Source organism: Salvelinus sp. IW2-2015, linkage group LG36 (assembly GCF_002910315.2).
Source record: "Salvelinus sp. IW2-2015 linkage group LG36, ASM291031v2, whole genome shotgun sequence".
NCBI lineage: Eukaryota > Metazoa > Chordata > Actinopteri > Salmoniformes > Salmonidae > Salvelinus > Salvelinus sp. IW2-2015.
Genome location: NC_036875.1, coordinates 16342951 through 16358293, shown reverse-complemented (window position 1 = coordinate 16358293; position 15343 = coordinate 16342951). Strand labels below are relative to the sequence as shown.

The window sequence follows — 15343 nt, the reverse complement described above, 5'->3', positions numbered from 1 at the left end:
TTGCGTAGCACACAAATCCCATCCACACTACCTTGAAATGTTTCCTCCCTAACACCCTCGGCCTATTAATCGGATAAATCTGCCGTATGCACTGCCTACAATCAATCAAAGTCTAACATGGAATCAATTTGTGCCTATTAAAGCTTGTTAGTAGATCTATTGATTTTCCTAGGGCCAAGGATTTGACACAGATTATAGACTGAGGGAGGGGTGCCTGTTCTAACATGCTGAAATTAGCTCAGGCTGTCTCTCAATTCCAATCCTTCATGTTGGTGGCATGGGGGAGGGTTTGCTTTGGGGAGGGTAGTGCATTTTTTCCATGGTTCACATTCACTCTTTTGTAGGTTTTACTGTATAATTTCTTCCGTCCTAGCCAAATTTCCTCATCTGCTTGCATGCGCATCCTTTATATCAAGGGGTTTTGGTACTTTCCAAATAGCAATATCTGATAGGCACCGGAGAGGCCAGGTGCATCATTGTGCATGAAAGAACAGTGAAGACATGAGACACGCAGCTCAAAAAGCTCCCCTATTAACAATAGTGGTAGGTGGATCATTTGTCCAGGTCTGCAGTAGGCTAACTAGCAATCATACCACACATAAAATCATTCAAAGCTGTAAAAATGTTCAATATACGCCTAATACAACAGGTGTAGGTGTACAACACCTTACTGTGAAATGCTTACTTACAAGCCCTTAGCCAACAATGCAGTTTTAAGAAAAGAGAGTTAAGAAAATATTTACGAAAATAAACGAAAAAAATATGACTTTTTTTTTTTTTTTTAATAATGAGGCTATATACAGGAGGTAGCGGTACCGAGGTAGCGGTACCGAGTCAACGTGCGGGGATACAGGTTAGTCGAGGTACATGTACAAGGTACATTCGAACATGTAGGTAGGGGTAAAGTGACTATGCAGAGAAAATAAACAGTGAGTAGCAGCAGTGTAAAAACAAAGGGGGATGGGGTGTCAATGCAAATAGTCCAGGTGGCCATTTGATTAATTGTTCAACAGTCTTATGGCTTGGAGGTAGAAGCTGTTAAGGAGCCTTTTGAACCTAGACTTGGCACTTAGGTACTGCTTTCCGTGCGGTAGTAGAGAGAACAGTCTATGACTTGGGTGACTGGAGTTTTTGACCATTTTCTGTGCCTTCCTCTAACACCGCCTTGTATTTTGGGCTGTACGCACTACCCTCTGTAACGCCTTACGGTTGGATGCCGAGCAGTTGCCATACCAGGCGGTGATGCAACCGGTCAGGATGCTCACGGTGGTTCAGCTGTAAATCTTTTTGAGGATCTGGGGACCCATGCTAAATCTTTTCAGTCTCCTGAGGGGGAAAAGGCGTTGTCATGCCCTCTTCACGACACGTGTTTGGAACATGATAGTTTGTTGGTGATTTGGACACCAAGGAAGTTGAAACTCTCGACCCGCTCCACTACTGCCCCGTCTATGTGAATGGGGGCATGTTTGGCCCTCTTTTTCCTGTAGTCCACCATCATCTCCTTTGTCTTGCTCACATTGAGGGAGAGGTTGTTGTCCTGGCTCCACACAGCCAGGTCTCAAACCCTCAAACTTCAGGCCTGTAGCCCTGCATTGCAAAGTCGATATCCACGTTTATAAACACAAGGTTGCTACAGTTATTGTTATTTGTGGTCGTAAACATTATTTTGAGTTAATTCGATGAGGGGAGAAGGTGTGCAATACATTTTACAGTGGTTTGTGGTTTTGTTTGCCAAAGAGTACATTGCTTTCTCTATGGATGGAGGCATTCCTCAGATGCCAGGCATATAAACATGTTGAGACACACTAGTGGTGGAAAAAGTACCCAATTGTCATACCTGAGTAAAAGTAAAGATACCTTAAAAGAAAATGAAGTAAAAGTGAAAGTCACTCAGAAAAATATTACTTGAGTAAAAGTCTAAAATTATTTGGTTTTAAATAAACATAAGTATCAAAAGTAAATAATTGAAAAAATATACTTATACTTTACTTAAAGTAAAGTATAAACAGTTAATAATAAGCGAATCAGACGGCACAATTTTCTTGTATTTTTTAAATTTACAGATAGCCTGGGGCACACTACAACATGCAGACATAATTTACAAACAAAGGATTTGTGTTTAGTGAGTCCTCCAGATCAGAGGCAGTAGGGATGATCAGTGATGATATCTTGATAAGTGAGTGGACCATTTTCCTGTCCTGCTAAGCAATGAAAATGTAACGAATACTTTTGGGTGTCAGGGAAAATGTATGGAGTAAAAAGTACAATATTTTCTTTAGGAATGTATTGTAGTGAAGTTAAAGTAAAAGCAGTCAAAAATATGAATAGTAAAGTAAAGTACAGATATCTAAAAATAAATACTTAAGTACGTTAGTACTGTAGAACTTTACACCACTGAAAGACACACACACTTCATCATGCATCCCTCTACATAACTSCCCCCCCCCCACGGACACTCAGTCATAAACCCCGCCCCTAGAGTGTAGACCCTGCTGTTAGTCAGACAGATACTGTAATGTGACGGGCTTGTCATTTGATACGGGTCTGTCGAGAGGTTAAGGTGGTTGACTGGAGAGAGGTTCCTTCCTATGTGGAGGTTAGCTGTGGCCAGGGTGGCGACACACTCCACTGGCTGCTAATCCAGGAAGACACCCTGGCATACCAGAGAGAAAGAAGGTAGGACCCTTAGTATTTATTGTGCAGACCTCGAGACATCTCTATTGAGGGCACAAGGGGGCAGTAAAACTAGTCGTGCTCAAGACTGGCATTCTTAGAGCCGTGTCACACTCAGGTAGCTTCAGCACTAAAACGTAAAGGGTGGATTCTTCATGGGCGGGCTAATATCTATGGCCAGGCTATTCATCATGATTGGATTTTTTAACTGCTTACTGCAACAGACGGAGCATGCACACGCATGCCTTTCAATTACAGTATTAGCGTAACTATATACTTTTTCGGGCTACGAGTGCAGTGGCCCACTTTCACAGACACTGGGGAATCTCAAGGGCATCTAGAGGTGGAGGCTGGAACTGAGGCTGGAACTAGTAGCTAGCTACACCAATACAGTAGGCTGGCCCTTTGATAGGCTTGTTGGTATTGTGGCCTTCAGAAAGTATTCATACCCCCTGAATTCAAAATTGATTAAATATATGTTTTCCTCAACGATCTACACACAATATCCCATAATGACAAAGTGAAAATATGTTTTTATAGCAATTTATTGAAAATGAAATACAGAAATATCTAATTTACATAGCCTAAGTATTCATACTCCTGAGTAAATACTTTGTAGGAGCACCTTCGGCAGCGATTACAGCTGTGAGTCTTTCTGGGTAAGTATTAAAGAGCTTTCCACATCTGGATTGTGCAACATTTGCCCATTATACTTTAAAAAATATTCAAGCTCTTTCAAATTGGTTGTTGATCATTTTCAGGYATTGCCATAGATTTCCAAGTACATTTAAGTCAGAAATCAGCCACTCAGGAACATTCACTGTTTTCTTGATAAGCACCTCAAGTGTAGATTTGACCTTGTGTTTTAGGTTAATGTCCTGCTGAAAGTAGCAGACTGAACCAGAAATTGAACTCAGGAATTTGCCTGTGCTTAGCTCCATTCTGTTTATTTTTAATCCTGAAAAAACTAACATGAAGCAGCCACCACTATACTTGTAAAATATGTGACTGACCGTCTCGATTCGGTCTTATATAGCAAAATTAGAAATKTTGTTTTTTACATTGGATAAAACTAGAGACTCAGAGCTAGAAAATGGTATATTATACACTACAGTTGAGGAACAATGGGAAAGTAACCTCGCTTTTGAGAAAATGTCCCTTTAATGTTTTGATACACCTACTGGAGAGCTCTTTGTTGTCTACACCCACACCCTCTTAAGCTTTAAGCACCCATCGCTTTATTWAATTTTTWATTTTTWATTTCACCTTAATTTAACCAGGTATGCCAGTTGAGAACAAGTTCTCATTTACAACTGCGACCTGGCCAAGATAAAGCAAAGCAGTACAACACAAACAACAACAYAGAGTTACACATGGAATAAACAAAAGTACAGTCAATAACACAATAGAAAAAGTCTATACGGTGTGTGCAAATGGTGTGAGGAGGTAAGGCAATAAATAGGCCATAGTAGCGAAGTATTTAAAACTTAGCAAATTAACACTGAAGTGATAGATGTGTGGATGATGATGTGCAAGTAGACATACTGGTGTGCAAAAGAGCAGAAAAATCAATAAAAACCGTATGGGGATGAGGTAGGTAGTTGGATGGGCTATTTACAGATGGGCTGTGTACAGCTGCAGCGATCAGTAAGCTGCTCAGATAGCTGATGCTTAAAGTTAGTGAGGGAGATAAGTCTCCAACTTCAGCGATTTTTGTACATCGTTCCAGTCATTGGCATCAGAGAACTGGAAGGAAAGGCGTCCAAAGGAGGTGTTGGCTTTGGGAATGACCAGTGAGATATACCTGCTGGAGCGCGTGCTACGGGTGGGTGTTGTTATGGTGACCAGTGAGCTGAGAATTTTAGAAAGAGAGGGTCCAGATTGTCTAGCCCAGCTGATTTGTACAGGTCCAGGTTTTGCAGCTCTTTCGGAACATCTGCTATCTGGATTTGGGTGAAGGAGATACTGGGGAGGCTTGGGCAAGTAGCTGTGGGGGGTGCGGAGCTGTTGGCCGGGGTTGGGGTATCCAGGAGGAAAGCATGGCCAGCATAGAGAAATGCTTATTGAAATTCTCGATTATCATGGATTTATCGGTGGTGACAGTGTTTCCTAGCCTCAGTGCAGTGGGCAGGTGGGAGGAGGTGCTCTTATTCTCCATGGACTTTACAGTGTTCTAAAATGTTTTGGAGTTAGAGCTACAGGATTCAAATTTGTTTGAAAAAGCTAGCCTTTGCTTTCCTAACTGACTGCGTGTATTGGTTCCTGACTTCCCTGAAAAGTTGCATATCGCGGGGACTATTCGATGCTAGTGCAGTACGCCACAGGATGTTTTTGTGCTGGTCRAGGGCAGTCAGGTCTAAGTGAACCAATGGCTATATCTGTTCTTAGTTCTACATTTTTTGAAAGGGGCATGATTATTTAAGATGGTGATGAAATTACTTTTATAGAATGACCAGGCATCCTCTACTGACGGGATGAGGTCAATATCCTTCCAGGATACCCGGGCCAGGTCGATTAGAAAAGCCTGCTCGCAGAAGTGTTTTAGGGGAGCGTTTGACAGTGATGAGGGGTGGTCGTTTGACTGCGGACCCATAGCGGATGCAGGCAATGAGGAAGTGATCGCTGAGATCCTGATTTGAAAAGAGCAGAGGTGTATTTGGAGGGCAAGTTGGTCAGGATAATATCTATGAGAGTGCCCATGTTTACAGATTTATGGTTGAACTTGGTAGGTTCCTTGAAAGTTTGTGTGAGATTGAGGGCATGTAGTTTAGATTGTAGGACTGTCGGGGTGTTAAGCATATCCCAGTGTAGGTCACCTAACGGAACGAACTCTGAAGATAGATGGGGGCCATTAATTCACATATGGTGTCCAGAGCTGAGGGGGGTCTATAACAGTGAGAGACTTATTTCTGGAGAGATTCATTTTTAAAATTAGAAGTTCGAACTGTTTGGTCATAGACCTGGAAAGTATGACAGAACTTTATAGGCTATCTCTGCAGTAGATTGCAACTCCTCCCACTTTGGCAGTTCTATCTTTACGGAAAATGTTGTAGTTGGGGATGGAAATCTCAGAATTTTTGGTGGCCTTCCTAAGCCAGGATTCAGACACAACAAGGACATCAGGGTTGGCAGAGTGTGCTGAAGCAGTGAGTAAAATAAACTTAGGGAGGAGGCTTCTGATGTTAACATGCATGAAACCAAGGCTTTTACGGTTACAGAAGTCATCAAATGAGAGTTCCTTGGGACACGCAGGGCCTGAGTTAACCTCCACATCACCCGAGGAACAGAGGAGGAGTAGGATGAGGGTACGGCTAAAGGCTATCAAAACTGATCGTCTAGTGCGTTGGGGACAGAGAATAAAAGGAGCAGATTTCTGGGCGTGGTAGGATAGATTCAGGGCATAATGTACAGACAGGGGTATGGTAGGGTGCGGGTACAGTGGAGGTAGACCTAGGCATTGAGTGACGATAAGAGAGATTGCATCTCTGGATGCACTAGTTATGCTGGGTGAGATCACCGCATGTGTGGGAGGTGGGACAAAAGTGGTATCTGAGGCATGTTGAGTGGGACTAGGGGTTCCACAGTGAACTATGACAATGATAACTATCCTAAACAGTATATAAGGCATATTGACATTAGCGAGAGGCATAAAGCGACGCATAAAGCAATCACAGGTGTTGATTGGGAGAGCTAGCTAAGACAACAACGGGTAAGACAACAACAGCTAATCAGCTAAGACAGCAACAACAGGTAAAATGGCAATGAATGGGCAGAGAGGGTCAGTTAACTACACACAGGGCCTGAGTTCGAGGCTGGGGCTGACAGATTAACAAAATGGAGTAGCGTGGTTAATGCACAGTTCAGCAGGCATCAGCTATGTAGCCAAGAGATCATAGGGTCCAGTGAACAGCAATAGATGAAACMGGGAAGCCACTAGGTAGTCGTTACTACGCTAGCAAGCGGGAGACACGGTGTTMAAAAAAAAAAGTTAGCAGGCTGGGGCTCCTCCAACGTCCGGCAGGGGCCGGTTGAGGGCACAGCGGATGGAATTACATCGGCAGACCAGTCGTGATGGAACGGCGGGGATCCGTGTTGACAAAGGGTCCAGGCCGTTGGAAAAAKAGGTATTGTAGCTGGGGTAATTTTGCTTGCTAGCCGGGAGATGCGCCTGGCTCGTGGCTAACTGGTGCTAGCTTTGGGACAAGGAGCTATGTGACTAGACGCACCCCTGACTACTTTCTGTAAATTTGAAGCCATCCTTGTTCAAGTACTGCACATCTAGATTTGAATATACTGTACAAGAGGGGTTTAATAAATGCATTCTACAGAAGATAATGGTATAGGAAACCTACAAAATAATAGCAAGAACCCCCTCTGCAGTTTAGAAAATGCTGTCATAATGCTGTGCTGATAAACATTTACAATACATGTTTAACACAACAGCCACTCGGTAGCAGCTCGCTAGCAGCGATGATCTGATGCAAAGGTCCTGAGCTTACGGCAAGAATCCGGTTGTGTAGTGGATTTTAGTCGTGTTTAAGGATTCACATGTGAGGCTAAACAACCAAAGATTTCAAGCCTAAAGGCTGTTTTATACTACGGGTGTGTCCGTAAATTTAATCTGGAGAGCCAGAGTGGGCTCTGGGCGTATGTAAACTCAATTTTGTAAATTCAGTGTTTCGCTCTTGGAGCATTCAGAGCGCACACTGGGCGCTCTGGCCGAGGAGTAGGGTTGATCTGAGCGTTCTGACCTAACAGCAGTCAAGCACCCAAGCTAACTGGCTAATGTTGGTCAGCTACTTTCAGACACAAATGAGAGAACAACTCACTCTGACCATTTTACTCGCCCTAGTAGAGCTGGTTAGGCTGTTTTTATGTTATCCAGAGCGTTGGTGACTGAAATTGTGCTGCTGGCAACAATTTAACTATGCTTTTTAGCCAACTTTTACTGACACCAGCCATACTCAACAGGTGTTGAGGTTTTGTAAATTCGTCAGTTATTCTGCTTCCAGCTACGTCTATCGACCGTTGTTGCAGTGACATCATGAACATTCTATTGAAATGGGTACTTGCATAGTGGAGTCTTTTGTTTAGACATGTAGCTAGCTAGCTAAACAATGAACCATAATCCCAACTCATAACATTACTACTCTGCATGAATCTGCAGGTAGCTAACCAACCATGTTCAATGTTAGCTAGCTAGCTAACAGTACACTTTAACTTGAAATGAAAATGACTTTCTGACTAAATTAAAAACGTGTAATATCTGAAAATGTAGCTAGCTAGACTATCTTACCCGTCACGGATGCCATGATTGCCCTTAGTTTAAAGATGTAATCCGGAGACAGGTGTTTTATACATCATCCTTCTGTGTGTTCTCTTTTCGACCCTGTCTGCATATTTGCAATCAAACGGCAGAATTTTCTTAATCTCCTTAGCTATCATACTCTAATTCCACTGATTTCAAAACTCGGTCCTCCAGAAAGTGGAGAGCAACACTTATGCAGTTCTACTTAGAGGTCGACCGATGAATCGGAATGGCCGATTAATTAGGGCCAATTTCAAGTTTTCATAACAATCGGAAATCTGTATTTTTGGACACCGATTTGGCCTATTTTTTTATTATTCATTTTTTACACCTTTATTTAATCTTTAATTAACTAGGCAAGTCAGTTAAGAACACATTCTTATTTTCAATGACTGCCTAGGAACGGTGGGTTAACTGCCTGCGGTGGGTTAACTGGAAGAAGTTTGGAACCACCAAGACTCTTCTTAGAGCTGTCCGTCTGGCCAAACTGAGCGAATTTGGGTGGAGAGGGGCTTTGGTCCGGATGGTCACTCTGACAGAGCTCTAGAGTTCCTCTGTGGAGATGGGAGAACCTTCCAGAAGGACAACCAACTCTGCAGCACTCCACCAATCAGGCCTTTATGGTAGAGTGGCCAGACAGAAGCCACTCCTCAGTAAAAGGCACATGACAGCCCGCTTGGAGTTTGCCAAAAGGCACCTAAAGACTCTCAGACCACGAGAAACAAGATTCTCTGGTCTGATGAAACCAAGATTGAACTCTTTGGCCTGAATGCCAAGTGTCACATCTGAAGGAAACCTGGCACTATCCTTACAGTGCAGCATGGTGGGGACAGCATCATGCTGTGGGAATGTTTTTCAGCGGTAGGGACTGAGACTAGTCAGGATCAGGGAAAGATGAACGGAGCAAAGTACAGAGAGGTCCTTGATGAAAACCTGCTCCAGAGCACTCAGGACCTCAGACAGGTGCAAAGGTTCACCTTCCAACAAGACAACGACCCTAAGCACACAGCCAAGACAACGCAGGAGTGGCTTCGGGACAAGTCTCTGAATGTCCTTGAGTGGTCCAGCCACAGCCTAGACTTGAACCCAATCGAACATCTCTGGAGACCTGAAAATAGCTGTGCAGCAATGCTACCCATCCAACCTGATAGAGCTTGAGAGGATCTGCAGAGAAGAATGCGAGAAACTCCCCAAATGCAGGTGTGCCAAGCTTGTAGCGTCATACCCAAGAAGTCGTGGCTGTAATCGCTGCCAAAGGTGCTTCAACAAAGTACAGAGTAAAGGGTCTGCATACTTATGTAAAGTAAGCAATACAGTCTTAAAACCTGTTTTTGCTTTGTCATTATGAAGTGTTGTGTTTATATTAATGAGGATAAAAACTATGTAATCGATTTTGGAATAAGGCTGTAATCTAACAAAATATGGAAAAGTCAAGAATACTTTCTGAAGGCACTGTATGTAGGGTTGCAAAGGGAGGATATATTACTGTAAACTTGTTATCTTTAACTTCCAGTATTTTTGTTACTTTCAAGTTTTTCTTGTGTATTGGATCACATTACATATAGTGTTCTTTTTGGGTACTTCAGGTTATCACCAGTATTTGAAACTATCTCTGGCCCTCTGTGTGGCCTTATCACAAGTAAAATATATAAAATAATCAAATAAGATTTAAAAATAAAAATGTGAATGACAAAGCTGTAAAACATTATCCTAAATATAAACCATCAACTTAATGAATACCATTGGTGTTTAATATGAGGGTTTCAGCATGAAATATTATTTATATATAAAATGTTTTACAAGCACTTATTTATTCTAATATAGAAATATGTCTTTGTTGTAAATATTTGCCACCAAACTGGTTGCAGTTGTGAAAAAGTCAATGGTTGGAAGAGTTGAAGAGTTAGTTGAAAATAATGCCATTGAGATGCTTTTTTCTCCTCATAAATTAGGCTATTTTCTCTTGAACAATATGGTGTTTCCACTAGAAACTAATGGACAATATGGATACAGATATAGAAAATGAATGCTATATATGAATAAAGTTTTAAAAGTATAAATTACCAAACTTACCATAGATTGCCATATTTTACTTAAGATTCTTCTAACTTTGGTAAATTACTACTGGTAGGTTTGCAACCCTACAAATAGTAAACAATGGAAATAGTTCCACCTTGCCCTCTTATAGGCTGTTGTGGAATTTTCACCATATTGTTGTTTATCAATTTTATGTGGCACATACAGTTTATGTGGCATTTTTCTAACCAATGGGGAGCCTCAGTTCCAGTGTCCCACAGCAAGTACCATACTGTTCACTGGTGACACTGTTCGTTGTATCGAGTTATTCTCTGAGCGACCAATCCTAGCCAGCTCGAACGCGACTGGCACTGGGCATAAAAATACATAACAAGGTGTCTGCACCAGATTTTTTTGGTCTTGATCCTGGATGTCATCCAGGCAGGCAGATCTTTGGTTGGGGGAAAGATTGTTTTCAGCCCCCTTGCCCTCTCTCCCACTGCCCTGGCCTGGGTAATTACGGCTCTACTGTTCATGGTATGTTTACACAGCTGAGAAACACCTGTTGCTTCTTCCCAAGCAGAAATCAGTCAGCCGCGGCTATTTTGGCAACGTCAGGATTATTAGGTGATCCCAAGGTGCCCTAGGCAAGCGTCGTTACATTGATAGCAGTTTTCCACTTGCACTTTAGTTTATTGTATAACGTAAACAAACATTAAAATAAATGTCTGCCTATTAATATGCTAGCTAGATAGCGTAGCTGTTTTTGGGCTTGCACAAGACGATTCCTTGGCAACGTGCTAAGACTTGTGACGCAAGTCGGCCTATAGGGATCATGCTTGCGTCAATATAGTTGAGTCAAGTATAGCAGACGGCTGTTGCAGATTTACGAAATGAATGTAGTACTTCCCAGATCATCGTCCTTCAAACTGCCCCTTCAGGTGATTACCTCCAAAAACAAGTTACTCCTGCTGACATGAAGGTTTGACAGAGGTAACGGGCAGAGAGAGAGTGAGATGGTGAATAATATACATTTTGATCTGAATTGAAGATCTAGAGAACATTTCAATTAATCCTTTTATTATTAATATACAATTCCTTTGCAAGCCTATTAGCTAGTCTGCCGCCAATAACATTGTTAAAATCTCCATGGGTTCTCCATGGGTTTTTTGTTTACATCTGGTTGTGATGGTTGTATAGTTCCAACAGTGATTTGTAGTTGTGGATTGATACATTTACTTTAATCAACCTCTGTTATTCTTGTGTGTATTAGTAGAAACAACATGCTCCAGTCACAGAGCTTTGTTTCTGTAGAGTATTGTTTATAAGGTCAAACAGTTGCAGCCAGTTATTTTGATCTGCTGCATTTGTAAGGCCACTCTGTGCCGTGTCAATACCAAGATGAGAGTGGGTTTCTGCCACAGATAAGTTATAAGCACTCCTATTGGTCTTTCCATTTGTTTTTGAATTACATTTGTGATTAGACACAATCTAATAAATTATTGTGAAGTTACACTATTTGTAACTACCTTGTAAACAGTACATGTTAGGGACACCAAAGAACATTGCAACAGTTAAAAGGACACCAAAGCCTGGTATCTCTATTTATCACCAGTGATAAGAGAGGAGTGTCATCAGGCACATTCCTAAAGGGCCAAGGCTGTGGAGGCATTAATCGTCGTGCCATCCTTTCAGGTTGAGAGGGCTGCACAATTCACATGGCCAATGGCCTTACCTAAAGTTGCACTGACAAGCAGGCTGGCAGTGAGATTGTTTGTTGGGCATATAAGAGAATAGACATATAGACACGTGGTCTGGGGCATTGGTCTCAGAGGAAAGAGAGGATAGAGAGACAGTTGGTGTTGGGCATGCCTTTGGGGATGGCAGGATGCCACTGTAATTAATCAGGAGTGATGGCATGGAGGGGGACTGGATTGGGATAATCAGAAGCAGATGCTTGTACTGACCACTATTCTGAGAGGGCCTGACCTGCTGTATTTCTGCGGTCTGTGTGTTTGGTTATTTTGTGTATACGATGTCTATTTTAATCATTCTGTGGAATAGAATAGCTGAGTAAAGAACTGTCAATGTTATTCTTCCTATTTAGCTTTAACTGAAATCATATACTGTATGTGCCAACTCCTTAGGGTTGTGGCAGGATCGGTGTTAGGGTTGTGTCCGGAGCTAGGGTTAGGGTTGTGGCAGGATCGGTGTTAGGGTTGTGTCTGGAGCTAGGGTTAGGGTTGTGGCAGGATCGGTGTTAGGGTTGTGTCTGGAGCTAGGGTTAGGGTTGCAGCTAGAGCTAGGGTCAGGGTTAGGGTTAGGGTTAGGATTGCGGCTGGGGCTAGGGTCAGGGTTAGGGTTAGGATTGCGGCTGGGGCTGGGGCTAGGGTCAGGGTTAGGGTTGTGGCTGGAGTTAGGGTTAGGTCTGCAACTGAAGCTAGGGTTGGTGTTTGTGCATGTGTGTATGTCATTGTGACTGTTACCAGGCGAAACAAGGTTCCCTTATCACCTAACTATCCCCCTGTACTTCTCCCTCTTGCCTACACAGGTTATGCCACCCCACAGGCTTCCTGGAACCCCCACTGTGAAAGAGAAGGGCTGATCCCCAAGCTCTAGCTACTCTCCTCCCACCCCCCTGTCCCTCCCTAACCACACATAGCCCCCCACTCCCACTCCGCCGGTCCCCGGACTCCGGACCCCATGGCTGCAGGAGGCCATGCCCATGAGAAGGATGTGTTGATCAACCTGCATCAGGTAAGATTGATTGATTGATTGATTTATTTATGATGTTTATTTTCCTTCAGGAAGACATTACTTACGCAGCTCAATATAGGTTACATATACCTTGCAAAAAACTTGCAAAAAAAAGTGCCTTGCAAAAGTATTCATCCCCCTTGGCGTTTTTCCTATTTTGTTGCATTACAAGCTGTAATTGAAATWGATTTTTATTTGTATTTCATGTAATGGACATACAGAAACTAATCCAAATTGGCGAAGTGAAATAAAAAAAATAAAGTTTAAAAAAAAGATTTTATTTTTTTAACTGAAAAGTGGTCGTGCATATGTATTCACCCCCTTTGCTATGAAGCCCCTAAATATGATCTGGTGCAACCAATTACCTTCAGAAGTCACATAATTAGTTAAATAAAGTCCATCTGTGTGCAATCTAAGTGTCACATGATCTGTCACATGATCTCAGTATCTATACACCTGTTCTGAAAGGCCCCAGAGTCTCCAACACCACTAAGCAAGGGGCACCACCAAGTAAGCGGCATCATGAAGACCAAGGAGCTCTCCAAACAGGTCAGGGACAGATCAGGGTTGGGTTATAAAAAAATATCAGAAACTTTGAACATCCCACGTAGGATCATTAAATCCATTATTAAAAAATGGAAAGAATATGGCACCACAACAAACCTGCCAAGAGATGGCTGCCCACCAAAACTCACAGACCAGGCAAGGAGGGCATTAATCAGAGAGGCAACAAAGAGACCAAAGGTAACCCTGAATGAGCTGCAAAGCTCCACAGCGGAGCTTGGAGTATCTGTCCATAGGACCACTTTAAGGTGTACACTCCACAGAACTGGGCTTTACAGAAGAGTGGCCAGAAAAAAGTTGTTGCTTAAAGAAAGAAATAAGCAAACATGTTTGGTGTTCGCCAAAAGGCATGTGGGAGACTCCCCAAACATATGGAAGAAGGTACTCTGGTCAGACGAGACTAAAATGTAGCTTTTTGCCATCAAGGAAAACGCTATGTCTGGCGCAAACCCAACACTTCTCATCACCCCGAGAACACCATACCCACAGTGACGCATGGTGGTGGCAGCATCATGCTGTGGGGATGTTTTTCACCGGCAGGGACTGGCAAACTGGTCAGAATTGAAGGAATGATGTATGGTGCTAAACACAGGGACATTCTTKAGGGAAACCTGTTTGTCTTCCAGAGATTTGAGACTGGGATGGAGGTTCACCTTCCTGCAGGACAATGACCCTAAGCATACTGTTAAAGCAACACTCGAGTGGTTTAAGGGGAAACATTTAAATGTCTTGGAATGGCCTAGTCAAATCCCAGACCTCAATCCAATTGAGAATCTGTGGTATGACTTAAAGATTGCTGTACACCAGTGGAACCCATGCAGCTTGAAGGAGCTGGAGCAGTTTTGCCTTGAAGAATGGGCAAAAATCCCAGTGGCTAGATGTGTCAAGCTTATACAGACATACCCCAGGAGACTTGCAGCTGTAATTTGTTGCAAAAAGTGGTGTCACGCCCTGACCGTAGAGAGATTTTTATGTCTCTTTTGGTTTGGTCAGGGTGTGATTTGGGTGGGCATTCTATGTTCCTCTTTTTATGATTTGAATTTCTGTGTGTTTGGCCGGGTGTGGTTCTCAATCAGAGGCAGCTGTCTATCGTTGTCTCTGATTGAGAACCATACTTAGGTAGCCTTTTCCCACCTGTATTTGTGGGTAGTTGTCTATGTGTAGTTGCATGTCAGCACTAGTTGTTTATAGCTTCACGTTCTTTTTGTTGTTTTGTTAGTTTGTTTAAGTGTTCTTCGTTTGATTATAAAGGAAGAATGTATTCCAATCACGCTGCGCCTTGGTCTCATCGTTATGACGAACGTGACAGGTGGCTCTACAAAGTATTGACTTTGGGTGGGATGTGAATAGTTATGTACGCTCAAGTTTTCAGGTGTTGTCTTATTTCTTGTTTGTGTCACAATAAAACATATATTGCATCTTGAAAGTGGTAGGCATGTTGTGTAAATCAAATGATACGAACCCCCCAAAAATCTATTTTAATTCCAGGTACTAAGGCAACAAAATAGGAAAAATGCCAAGTGGTTGAACACTTTCGCAAGCCACTGTAACCATCACTAATTCTTGAGACAGATATGAGTCAACTGTAACTACAGTGGTTGCTCAACTGAACGTTTTGAGGTTATACCGCATGATTTAGAGGTAATTTGTGGATTAGTACGATACCCTGCGTCACTGCTACATTGCTCCAGACCAGCGCAAGTGGTAGTTAGAGCACTGATTATGCTTTTGGGTCCCACAATGAATGGGCGACATAAACCAAATAGAAACTGATATTTGTGCACGACTTGAATTTCAATGAACTGAATGATGAGGATGAAGAAGGTGATTCAATTTAGAACAATAGTGTAAGAATTGCTATTCCTCTGTCCTGCACGCGCACCCGAAAAAATACACTTATGTTTTTGTTTCTACTCGTCAGTATTACTTAGTAAAACTGTTGTTACACTAAGGTTTTTATTGTAAGAGAAACTTAGACTACAATTAGGGTGTGGAAACGTTTGGATTTTTTTGCTCTTATTGTAG

General features: G+C 42.4%; 1 protein-coding gene across 1 annotated transcript in view; it reads left to right on the top strand.

Annotated features, from left to right (window-relative positions):
• The window catches only part of slc4a3 (solute carrier family 4 member 3), a 102467-nt gene that overhangs the window by 9608 nt on the left and 77516 nt on the right, over positions 1-15343 (top strand). Inside the window, exon 2 of the mRNA XM_023981376.2 lies at positions 12549-12754. Within this exon, the coding sequence (XP_023837144.1) occupies positions 12701-12754 (54 nt within the window). The 5' untranslated portion in view covers positions 12549-12700. The remainder of the gene's footprint in view (positions 1-12548; positions 12755-15343) is intronic.